General features: G+C 42.6%; 1 protein-coding gene across 1 annotated transcript in view; it reads left to right on the forward strand.

Annotated features, from left to right (window-relative positions):
- The window catches only part of LOC120991131 (gastrula zinc finger protein XlCGF57.1-like), a 255,421-nt gene extending 242,686 nt beyond the window's left edge, over window positions 1-12,735 (forward strand). The window contains exon 3 of the mRNA XM_040420028.1: window positions 11,055-12,735. Within this exon, the coding sequence (XP_040275962.1) occupies window positions 11,055-12,679 (1,625 nt within the window). The 3' untranslated portion in view covers window positions 12,680-12,735. The remainder of the gene's footprint in view (window positions 1-11,054) is intronic.

Genomic DNA, 12,735 nt, shown 5'->3' on the forward strand with positions numbered 1-12,735 from the left:
TTTACAAACGTTGTTAACCCTTTAGGTGTTCCACAAGAATTAATGGAAAATAGAGATACAATTTCAAAATTTCACTTTTTTGGCAGATTTTCCATTTTAATTTTTTTTTTCCAGTTTCAAAGCAAGGGTTAACAGCCAAACAAAACTCAATATTTATGGCCCTGATTCTGTAGTTTACAGAAACACCCCATATGTGGTCGTAAACAGCTGTACGGGCACACGGCAGGGCGCAGAAGGAAAGGAATGCCATACGGTTTTTGGAAGGCAGATTTTGCTAGACTGTTTTTTTTTTTTTACACCATGTCCCATTTGAAGCCCCCCTGATGCCCCCCTAGAGTAGAAACTCCAAAAAAGTGACCCCATTTTAGAAACTACGGGATAGGGTGGAAGTTTTGTTGGTATTAGTTTAGGGTACATATGATTTTTGGTTGCTCTATATTACACTTTTTGTGAGGCAAGGTAACAAGAAATAGCTTTTTTGGCACCGTTTTTTTTTTGTTAGTTACAACATTCATCTGACAGGTTAGATCATGTGGTATTTTTATAGAGCAGGTTGTCACGGACGCGGCGATACCTAATATGTATAAAAAAAAATTATTTATGTAAGTTTGACACAATTGTCTCAGGTAGGGGCTCATTTTTTGCGGGACCAGGTGACGGTTAGATTGGTACTATTTTGGAGGGCGTACACCTTTTTGATCGCTTGCTGTTATACTTTTTGTGATGTAAGGTGACAAAAAAATTGTTTATTTAGCACAGTTTTTATTTTTATTTTTTTACGGTGTTTATCTGAGGGGTTAGGTCATGTGATATGTTTATAGAGCTGGTCGATACGGACGCGACGATACCTAAAATGTCTATTTGTCTTTTCCCTATTTTCTTTTTTACTTTATTTTTGGAAAAGGACGTTTTAGTTTTTTTTTCTTACTTGAAACTTAAAAAAAAAAAAATTCATTTTAATTTTTTTTTTTTTTTTCACTTTATTATTTGTCCCACTATGGGACAGGGTCTGATCCTTGTTTCAATACAGCACAATACATCTGTATTGTGCTGTATTGAACTGTTAGTGTCTTACACTGTAAGATGCTAACAGTTGCCTAGGAGACCCAGCCTGGGGGCTGGGCCTCTTAGGCCTCCGTACATGACAGGCCCCAAGCCTTGGAATGGCTTGGGGCTGCCATGGCAACCATCGAGTCCCCGCCACAGTAGCGCGGGGACCCGATGCATGAGGTGAGGGAGCGAAAACCTCCTATATGCCGCGGTCAGCGCTGACCGCGGCATATGAGGGGTTAATCCACCGGCATCGGCCTTATTGCCGATGCTGGTGGATGCAGCAGGGATCCGTCTGTCAGTAACCGCCGGATCTCTGCTGCTGATCGGGGGGACCGCGCGCGGGGGGAGGAACGACTGCAGGACAAGAACGCTCGTCCTCGATCGCTAAGTGCCGGCGATTGAGGATGAGCATTCTCGTCCTGGGTCGTTAAGGGGTTAAGCTAACAATGTGAGTTTACACGTTTTTATAGCCTTAGCTGAATGACAGCAGTTTTTCAAATGGTTTACAGCTTCAGTCTTGAGCTATTGACTATCCATTCCCTTCACTTATACAAGTGTCTAGTCCTGCAAAAAACATATTTACTTAATCAGTTATCAGCGAGAGGCGAGGTTAACCATGGGCGTTGCGTTCCATATAGTGAAGCATATGAAAAGCTTCTTCACGGTCACTTAACGTGTTCGTTTTGCGGTAACGTGACGCACTGCATGCATTGGCCTTTATTCTTACAGTAGAGAAGTAATTAATTATAACTTTTTGTGAATTGGGACATTTAAACTTGCTTTTTTATTTATATATTTTTTTATTCCAATTTAAATTTAGTAGGAGTCAGAGTCGGTTCAGTTTTGCCAGGTACCCAAAAAAGCAATGAAAAAATGGAAAACGCCCATTTTGACCCTTTTTTTCCGTTATGCCATTCGCCATATTGGATTTTTTAATTTTTTTATTTTAATATTATGGGCATTTTCGGTCCCGGTGATACCCAGGATGTTTATATTTATTCTTCTTTATTTTATTTTTTTAAATTATACGGAATGGGGGGTGATTTAAACGTTTATATATATATATAATTTATTTATTTTTTTATCATCATTTTAAGGCTCATAAATTACCTTTTATAAATGATGTTTTTTTATTTTTCATTTTGACCTATAAGGGATTTAAAAAATAACAATTTCTTAGCATTTTGCTCATTTCTTATGTTGGCCTGCCATCTGGTGGCCAAAATAAGAATTGCAGCATTAATCTCTGAATTTCTTCATAGAGACTCAGCGCATTCATCGCATGTACTGAAGTCCCGATTGGCTCTTCACGCTTCCGGGTTTTTGCGCATTCAGGTGCCGTGATCTCATTTGATCACGGCATCTAAAGCATTTAATTACCGCAATCGGCATTATTGCCGGTTGTGGTAATTAGCCGCAGCTCTCTGCTGTTTGAAACAGCAGAGACTTGTCAGGCCACAATGCCGCTGCACGCGCGAGCGGGCGTCATGCTTGCACAACGCTACCAGGGCTAAACATGTACGGCGCTGGTAGCGAAAGGGTTAATGGTGTCACCATGCAACATGCTGTGACTGTGAGGAGAGTCTAAAAAAATCCAAGTGGCCGTGTCGGCGATCGCAGCAACCGTGTCGGCAATCGCAGCAACCCGCAGGTCAATTCAGACCTGCTGTGTGCTGCATTTCCGGGTCTCTGGGGACCCGATAACTCGGAACAGGATAGTGATCGGTGGTGTGACATCACCTCTCAGTATCGCCTTTCATTGGTCGGCTGCAGGGGCGGACACGTCTGATCTCAGAGCCAGCACCCCCATCTGTTCAGGGATCATCATCCAGCACCCCATCTGTGCCCCAGCACCCAGGTATTTAGGGAAAGGTTAGGTTAGGCAGGGATATTAAGGGAAAGTTAGTGAGAAAAAAAACGAAACAATTTTTGTTGCATCACCCTAAATCGGGTGTCTGGGGTCCACAGCACAGCTGGGTGACCCTAGACACCCCCCCCAGGGGTGCTGCAGTTTGCCCCCCTCCCCTCCTCTCCCCCCTCAACTTTTTTGGGGGCGCAAGCATTTTTTATTTTTTTTCTGCGTACACTGACTATGGCCGGCACTCAGCGTCCGGCCACTGTTAGCGCATCGCACACCCCACCGCTGATCAACTTTGGACGGTTGATCAGCGATTTTAGAATTTTTTTTATTTTTTATTTTTCCAATTTTTTTGCCCTTTTTTTAGTTAGTTTATTTGTTTTTTGTCTGTTACGTCTGCCCCCACACACACGCACATCAAATAAAGTTTATCACGCATGCACACGCACACACACACACTCCCCTATGGCCCACCGGATGTTCTCAGGCGAGGAGGCATACGCCCAACTTGCCTCCGAGAGCCCCAGTGAGGACGAGGATGACCCCACTTTCCTTTTGTCATTCGCGTCCTCCTCATCATCTAGCGATGATGATGAGCCCCCAAGGCGGTGGAGCCGCCGCCAGGCGGAGCAAGGGGGCCGCCATGCTAGGGACCCTGTGGCCCACACTGGTACGAGCAGCTCTCGGGCTCGCACTAGTTTTCCGGCCCACCAGTTAAGTCCACCGGAGCCCTCTGCCGGTGAACTTGTCTGGTGTACCCCAGAGCGTTTTGAGCCCGTGATTCCTGATTTTGTAGGCCAACCAGGAATCCAGAGTCCCACAGTGGGCTTCACTGAATACGACTACTTTAATCTTTTTTCAGTGACCACTTTGTAAATCTAATGGTGGAGCAGACGAACCTGTACGCCCAACAGTTCGTTGCTCAACACCCGGGCTCCTTTTTGGCTAGGCTCGGTGGCTGGACTCCGGTCAGTGCAGCCGAGATGAGGACGTTTTGGGGTCTCGTGCTGCACATGGGCCTAGTCAAGAAACCTAGTGTCAGGCATTACTGGAGTGGGGACATTCTCTACCAGGCCCCACTTTATAATACGGCCATGACACGTACCCGGTTTGAGGCCATCCGAAAATGCCTGCATTATGCAGATAATGCAGCATGTCCCCCCCCTTCCCCCAAGGTGATCCTGCCTATGACCGCCTGTACAAAATCAGGCCGGTCATCGATCACTTTGGGGCCAAATTTGTACAGGCCTATGTACCTGAAAGGGAGGTCGCAGTTGATGAGTCTCAGATAGCTTTCAAGGGGAGACTCCTTTTCCGCCAGTATGTTCCCTCTAAGCGGGGGAGGTATAGCGTGAAGCTGTACAAACTTTGTGAGAGTACCTCAGGGTACACTTACAAGTTTTGTGTGTACATGGGGCGAGATTCCCGTATTCAACCCCCAGGAATGCCCCCCCACTCTGGGTGTTAGCAGGAAACTTGTGTGGGACCTTATGCACCCACTGCTAGATAAGGGTTACCACCTGTACATAACTTTTTTACTAGTATCCCCTTGTTCCAGTCCCTCGCTGCCAGATCCACGTCCGCTTGTGGGACCGTGCGGAAAAATCAACGCGGCCTCCCTACCCACCCCCTCCAGGTACCTATCCTCAGGGGTGAGACCCGTGCCCTTACCAGTGGAAACCTGTTGCTGGTCAGATATAAGGACAAGAGGGATGTCCTTGTACTGTCCACAATTCATGGTAACAGCATCACCCCTGTCCCTGTGCGAGGTACCGCGGCAACGGTCCTCAAGCCCGATTGTATCATGGACTACAATCGGTATATGGGAGGAATTGATCTCTCTGATCAAGTCCTCAAGCCATATAATGCCATGCGTAAAACCCGGGCATGGTACAAAAAAGTTGCGGTCTACTTGGTACAGGTTGCTTTGTACAACTCTTTGGCAACACAGGGACATTCCTTCAGTTCTATGAGGCAGTCCTCAAGGACCTGATCTTTTCTGACCAGGAAAGAGCAGGCCGGAGTACCTCGGGAACTGGAGGCGCCCGGATCGTCTCTGGCCAACACTTTCCAGGTGTGGTCCCCCATACTGGAAAGAAGGGACGGACCCAAAAAAGGTGCAGAGTGTGTCACAGGAGGGGGATACGGAAGGACACCACTACTCAGTGTGACACGTGCCCCGATCGACCGGGCCTCTGCATTATTGGTTGCTTCAGGGAGTACCACACTTCCATGGAGTACTACATTTATATCCCAATTTAGCCACTGACAATCGGATAAAAAAAACTATGGTTCTCAGACTTGAGACACTAAAACTTAAAGATTTTTTTTTCAAAAATATTATTTAGTAAAACTAAAATAAATAAAAAAGTAGACATATTAAGTATCGACGCATCCGTAAGAATATGCTCTATAAAAATACCCCCCCAACCCCTCAGATGAACACGGTCAAAACAATAAAATAAAAACGGTGCCAAAACAGCAATTTGTTTGATAATTTTCCATTTTAATCATTTTTTTTCCAGTAACAAAGCAAGGGTTAACAGCCAAACAAAACTTAATATTTATTACCCTGATTCTGCAGTTTACAGAAACATTCCATATGTGGTCGTAAACTGCTGTATGACAAAACGGCAGGGCGCAGAAGGAAAGGAACGCCGTATGGTTTCTGGAAGGCAGATTTTGATGGGCTTTTTTTTTTTTTTTGGCACCATGTCCCATTTGAAGCCCCCCTGATGCACCCCTAGAGTAGAAACTCCATAAAAGCGACCCCATCTAAGAAACTACACCCCTCAAGGTATTCAAAACTGATTTTACAAACTTTATTAACCCTTTAGGTGTTCCTCAATAGTTTATGGCAAATGGAGATGAAATTTCAGAATTTATATTTTTGGTAACCTTGCCTCACAAAAGTGTAATATAGAGCAAACAAAAATCATATGTACCTTAAAAATGGTCCCAACAAAACTGCCACCTTATCCCGTAGGTTCCAAAATGGGGTCACTTTTATGGAGTTTCTACTCTAGGGGTGCATCAGGGGGGCTTCAAATGGGAATATCTGTACTCCTGGCAGAACTAGCTATTTTGGTTTTCCAGTTTACATCTGGAAGATTGAAGTCTCCCATAATGATAACTTCCCCCTTCAATGTCATTTTAGCTATTTCCTCAACTAGTAGATCATCTAATTTTGACTTGACTTGGCTAGGTGGTCTATATATCACACCTACATGAGTTACCTTATGATTATCAAGCTGTAAGGTAACCCAAACTGACTCTAAATTGTTCTCGCTAACTTGTATCAAATTAGATTTTATGCTATCTTTCACATACAGGGCCACCCCTCCCCCTTCTTGCCTTCTCTGTCTTTCCTGTATAGAGAGAACCCTGGTATTGATATATCCCAGTCATTACTCCCCTTGAACCACGTCTCAGTAACAGTCACTACATCTATATTCTCAGATGCCATTATAGCCTCAAGTTCATTGATCTTATTCCCTAAACTGCGAGCATTTGTAGACAAGAATCTGAGCTTGTCATTTCTTAACCTTTGTGCTACTGGCATCTTCTGGCATTGTTCCGGGGGCAGTTGGGCTGCTGGATTATCACTCTTTTGTCCCCCTTTCCTAGTTTAAATGCTCCTTAGCAAATACTTGGAACTGTTCACCGAGGACATTCGTTCCCTTGAGAGAAAGATGCAAACCATCTTTCTTGTACAGTTCTTTTCCATTCCAACAAGAGCTAACATGAGACACAAAGCCAAACCCTTGGTTCAGACACCATTTACCAAGCCATACATTGAATTCCTTAATGCGCATCTTCCTGTCATGCTGAACGTTATGCACAGGCAAAACTGCAGAGAATGAAACAGTTGATGCAACCTCCCGTATATCCTTTCCAAGTGTGTGAAAAGCTTCTTTCACCTTTGAAACCTCATTGCAAGCCAGATCGTTTGTCCCAAGATGAACAATAACATCCACTTCCCTTTCCTGCTTTGCTTGCCTAACAATATTAAGCATCCGTCATCTATCCCTGCTAGCGGTAGCCCCAGGGAGACATCTCACAACACCATTCTCCTCAAACTTCACACCACTTATGATGGAATCGCCCACCAACAGCTGCTTACTATCAGTCCTCACCTTCTCCTTTTTGTCTTTGGCTGCAGTCTTGCATACTTTAGGCATGGGAGATGATTTTTCCTCACCCACTGTAACCTTCCTACAGGCTCACCTGAGTCAGAGGACCGCTGGCTGGAGGTAGGAGTGGAGCCCAGTGGCAAGGACCGCAGGCAGGTAGTAGGTGCAGGAAGTCTGGCAGAGGCGTAGTCGGTAGGCAGGCGGTGGGTCAGGGCAGGCGGCAGTAAGCGTGGTCAGACAATCCGGATGGCAACGGTGGTAGCAGTTCAGTAGGTAGGGACAAAGCAGAAGAGTAGTCGGTAGGCAATTCCTGGTCAGCAGTGGACTTCCAGTAGTAGCTAGAGCAGCAGATGAGGAGAAGCTTGATCAAGGCTCAGGAGCTCAATAATCAGCAAGCTGGAATGCAAGGGGCTGGACTTATATAGGGAAGTACCAGGTGTGAGGAATCAAGGGTGATGAGCAAGGCTTGGCAAGACTGAGGTTACATAATAGGTTTCAGGAATGTCCAGAGAGGACGGTAGCCTAGTAAGCAGGGCTACCGCCTGGGATGTGGCTGGTCACGGGTTCGAATCCCGACACCCACTGTGCTAGAGCCACCCACCATGTTGCTCTTGCACTCTGAAAGTGCTGCAAATGAATTATGGAGAGCCACAGACTGTGGAACATGTCTTCTATCCACAACTCTCAGTCTACCAGAACCTACAGTAACCCATGTTCCATATCCATTTGCCATTAACTCTTGTCGAACACCTAAAGGGTTAACGACGTTTGTAAAATCAGTTTTGAATATCTTGAAGGGTGTAGTTTCTAGAATGGGGTCATTTTTGGGTGGTTTCTATTATGTAAGCCTCACAAAGTGACTTCAGACCTGAATTGGTCCCTAAAAATTTGGTTTTTGAAAATTTCAGAAAAATTTCCAGATTTGCTTCTAAACTTCTAAGCCCTGTAACGTCCCCAAAAACTAAAATGTCATTCCCAAAGTGATCCAAACATGAAGTAGACATATGGGGAATGTAAAGTAATAATATTTTTTGGAAGTATTAGTATGTATTATAGAAGTAGAGAAATTGAAACTTGGAAATTTGCAAATTTTTCCTAAATTGTTTATTTTTTCTTTTATAAATAAAAATGATTTTTTTTTTTACTTCATTTTACCAGTGTCATGAAGTACAATATGTGATGAAAAAACTGTCTCAGAATGGCCTGGATAAGTCAAAGCGTTTCAAAGTTATCACCACATAAAGTGACACTGGTCAGATTTGCAAAAAATGGCCTGATCCTTAACCTCTTCAGGACACCGGGCGGTGATCGGAACCCGGTGCCTGCTCAAATCATTGAGCAGGCACCTTGGTTAGATGCGCCGGGGGGTCCTGTGAACCCCCCCCCCCACATGTCGGCGATCGCAGCAAACCGCAGGTCAATTCAGACCTGTGGTTTGCTGCGGTTTCGGAAGTTTCTAATCCCCGCGGGGATCAGAAACTTCAAATAAGCTTTATTTTAATGTTTAACCCCCCTGCTGCCCTCTTTGTTATCTGCCGGCGGGGGAGGGCGGGCGGTGCTTGGGGGGGCGGGCAGGCATGCGATCATCCGCCTGCCCCCTCTCTCAGGATAGCCGAGCGGTTTGCAGAGTGTCAGCACATTGCTAACACTCTGCTCGAAGGGGGCCCCCCTCCCTCCCCATCACCCACTGCTCTGCTGTGGCAGCGAGTGATGGGTACCATGGCAACTGGACGCCTTCACAGGCGTCCGGCTGTCCATGGTACTGATCAGAGGCTGCCCATGGTGCTGATTAGACTTCTGCTAAAGGCAGAAGTCTAATCAGACTTTGTAAAGTGAAAATGCACACTATACTGTATTATACAGACATCAGACCCATTGGAACTTCAAGAACCAAGTGGGTCTGGGTCAAAAAAAAGTAACAAAGTGGAAAAAAAAGTTTAAATAAAAAAACACATTTATCACTGATTAAAAAAAAAAATTCCCTAAACATGTTTGATATCACCGCGTCCGTAACGACCTGATCTATAAAACGGTCATGTTACTTTACCCGAACGGTGAAAGCCATAAAAATGAAAAAATAAAAAACTATGATGAAATTGAAATTTTGCCCACCTTACTTCCCAAAAAAGGTAAAAAAAAGTGATCAAAATAGTACCAATCAAACTCGTCACCTCATCCCGCAAAAAATGAGACCCTACCTAAGATAATCGCCCAAAAACTGAAAAATCTATGGCTCTCAGAATATGGAGACACTAAAACATGATTTTTTTTGTTTCAAAAATGAAATCATTGTGTAAGACTTCTTATATAAATAAAAAATACTATACATATTAGGTATCGCCGCGTCTGTGACAACCTGCTCTATAAAAATATTACATGATCTAACCCAGGCATCTCAAACTCGCGGCCCTCCAGCTGTTGTAAAACTACAACTCCCACAATGCCCTGCTGTAGGCTGATACCTGTAGGCTGTCCGGGCATGCTGGGAGTTGTAGTTTTGCAACAGCTGGAGGGCCGCGAGTTTGAGATGCCTGATCTAACCACTCATGTGAATACAGTAAAAAAAAAAAAAAAAAAAACGGTGTAAAAAAAGCAATTTTTTGTCACCTTAAATCACAAAAAGTGTAATAGCAAGCGATCAAAAAGTCATACGCGCCCCAAAATAGTGCCAATCAAACCATTATCTCATCCCGCAAAAATCATACCCTACCCAAGATATTTGCCCAAAAAGTGAAAAAACTATGGCTCTCAGACAATGGAGACACTAAAACATGATTTTTTTTTGTTTAAAAAATGAAATCATTGTGTAAAACTTACATAAATAAAAAAATTGTATATATATTAGGTATCGCCGCATCCGTAACAAGCTGCTCTGTAAAAATATTACATGATCTATCCTGTCAGATAAATGTTGAAAATAACAAAAAATAAAAACGGTGCCAAAACAGCTATTTCTTGTTACATTGCCTCACAAAAAGTGTAATATAGAGCAACCAAAAATCATATGTACCCTAAACTACTACCAACAATACTGCCACCCTATCCCATAGTTTCTAAAATGGGGTCACTTTTTTGGAGTTTCTACTCTAGGGGTGCATCAGGGGGGCTTCAAATGGGACATGGTGTCAAAAAAAACGGTCCAGCAAAATCTGCCTTCCAAAACCGTATGGCATTACTTTCCTTCTGCACTCTGCTGTGTGCCCGTACAGTGGTTTACGACCACATATGGAGTGTTTCTGTAAACTACAGAATCAGAGCCATAAATATTGAGTTTTGTTTGGCTGTTAACCCTTGCTCTGTAACTGGAAAAAAATTATTAAAATGGAAAATCTGCCGAAAAAGTGAAATTTTGAAATTGTATCTCTATTTTCCATTAAATCTTGTGGAACACCTAAAGGGTTAACAAAGTTTGTAAAATCAGTTTTGAATACCTTGAGGGGTGTAGTTATTTAGATGGGGTCACTTTTATGGAGTTTCTACTCTAGGGGTGCATCATGGGGGCTTCAAATGGGACATGGTGTAAAAAAAAACTGTCCAGCAGAATCTGCCTTCCTAAACCATACGGCATACCTTTCCCACTATGCCCTACTGTGTGCCCGTACAGTAGTTTATGGCCACATATGGGGTGTTTCTGCAAACTACAGAATCGGGGCAATAAATATGTGACGAAAAAACTGTCTCAGAATGTCCTGGATAAGTCAAAGTGTTTTAAAGTTATCACCACTTAAAGTGACACTGGTCAGATTTGCAAAAAATGGCCTGGTCCTTAAGGTGAAATAAGGCTGTGTCCCAAAGGGGTTAAGGTGAAATATGGCTGTGTCCTTAAGGAGTTAAGGCAATATCAATTCAGTCCTATGTAAGTTTTTGGTGCTGATTTTTTATTTTTTACTCAAATCCAGGAGAATGGCTTATGCTTCTCCTTCCTATTGAATCCACTTCCAGCCTAATAGGAGTGTTATGTTTATCTAGTTTGGAGGAAAAAATTCAATTTTTGATTTTTATCTTAACAGAAAATCCCAGCAAGAATTCTGAGGAAACATTTTTATCACTAAAGGATGAAGATATCCTGCAGCGGTCTTCAGGAGAAAACATCATTACCATTAATGTACATCCAGGACTTCACAATATAGATATATCCTATAATCCTCCTAATCATGAGGGACCTTCTCCTGACCAATCACAGATTGTTACCACAAGTACAAGTCAGAAAGGGGGTGAAAGGTTTCACTTTGGTATAGAGTCCACAAAAAGCTCAGGTCTTTTTACATACAGAGGAATTCCCACATTAGAGAAGCCACATTCATGTTCAGAATGTGGGAAATGTTTTAAATATAAATCACATCTTGTTATACATGAAAGATGTCACACAGGAGAGATGCCATATTCATGTTCAGAATGTGGGAAATATTTTACATATAAATCAAAGCTTGTTACACATTTAAGAAGTCACACAGGAGAGAAGCCATATTCATGTTCAGAATGTGGGGAATATTTTACATATAAATCAAAGCTTGTTACACATTTAAGAAGTCACACAGGAGAGAAGCCATATTCATGTTCAGAATGTGGTAAATGTTTTACACAAAAATCATATCTTCTTACACATGAGAGATGTCACACAGGAAATAAACCATGTTCATGTTCAGAATGTGGGAAATGTTTTACAGACAAATCAACTCTTGTTAAACATCAGAGAAGTCACACAGGAGTGAAACCATATTCATGTTCAGAATGTGGGAAATGTTTTGCAGAAAAATCACATCTTTCTACACATAAGAGAAATCACACAGGAGAGAAACCATATTCATGTTCAGAATGTAGAAAATGTTTTACACAAAAATCACATCTTCTTAGACATGAGAGATGTCACACAGGAAAGAAACCACATTCATGTTCAGAATGTGGGAAATATTTTACAGAAAAATCATCGCTCTTTAGACATTTAAGAAGTCACACAGGAGAGAAACCATATTCATGTTCAGAATGTGGGAAATGTTTTACACAAAAATCACATCTTCTTAGACATGAGAGATGTCACACAGGAAAGAAGCCATATTCATGTTCAGAATGTGGGAAATATTTTACACAAAAATCATCGCTCTTCACACATTTAAGAAGTCACACAGGAGAGAAACCATATTCATGTTCAGAATGTGGGAAATGTTTTACATGGAAATCATATCTTGTTAACCATAAGAGAATTCACACAGGAGAGAAGCCTTATTCATGTTCAGAATGTGGGAAATGTTTTACATGGAAATCAGATCTTGTTACACATAAGAGAAATCACAGGGAGAAACCATATACATGTTCAGAATGTGGGAAATATTTCACACAGAAATCACAGCTTGTTACACATTCAAGAAGTCACACAGGGGAGAAGGCATATTCATGTTCAGAATGTGGGAATTGTTTTACACAAAAATCAGATCTTGTTAGACATGAAAGATACCACACAGGGGAGAAACCATATTCATGTTCAGAATGTGGGAAATGTTTTACACAAAAATCAGGTCTTGTTAAACATAAAAGATGCCACACAGGGGAGAAACCATATTCATGTTCAGAATGTGGGAAATGTTTTACACAAAAATCACATCTTCTTACACATAACAGATGTCACACTGGAAAGTAGCCATATTCATGTTCAGAATGTGGGAAATATTTTACACACATAACAGCTTGTGACAC

Source organism: Bufo bufo, chromosome 2 (assembly GCF_905171765.1).
Source record: "Bufo bufo chromosome 2, aBufBuf1.1, whole genome shotgun sequence".
NCBI lineage: Eukaryota > Metazoa > Chordata > Amphibia > Anura > Bufonidae > Bufo > Bufo bufo.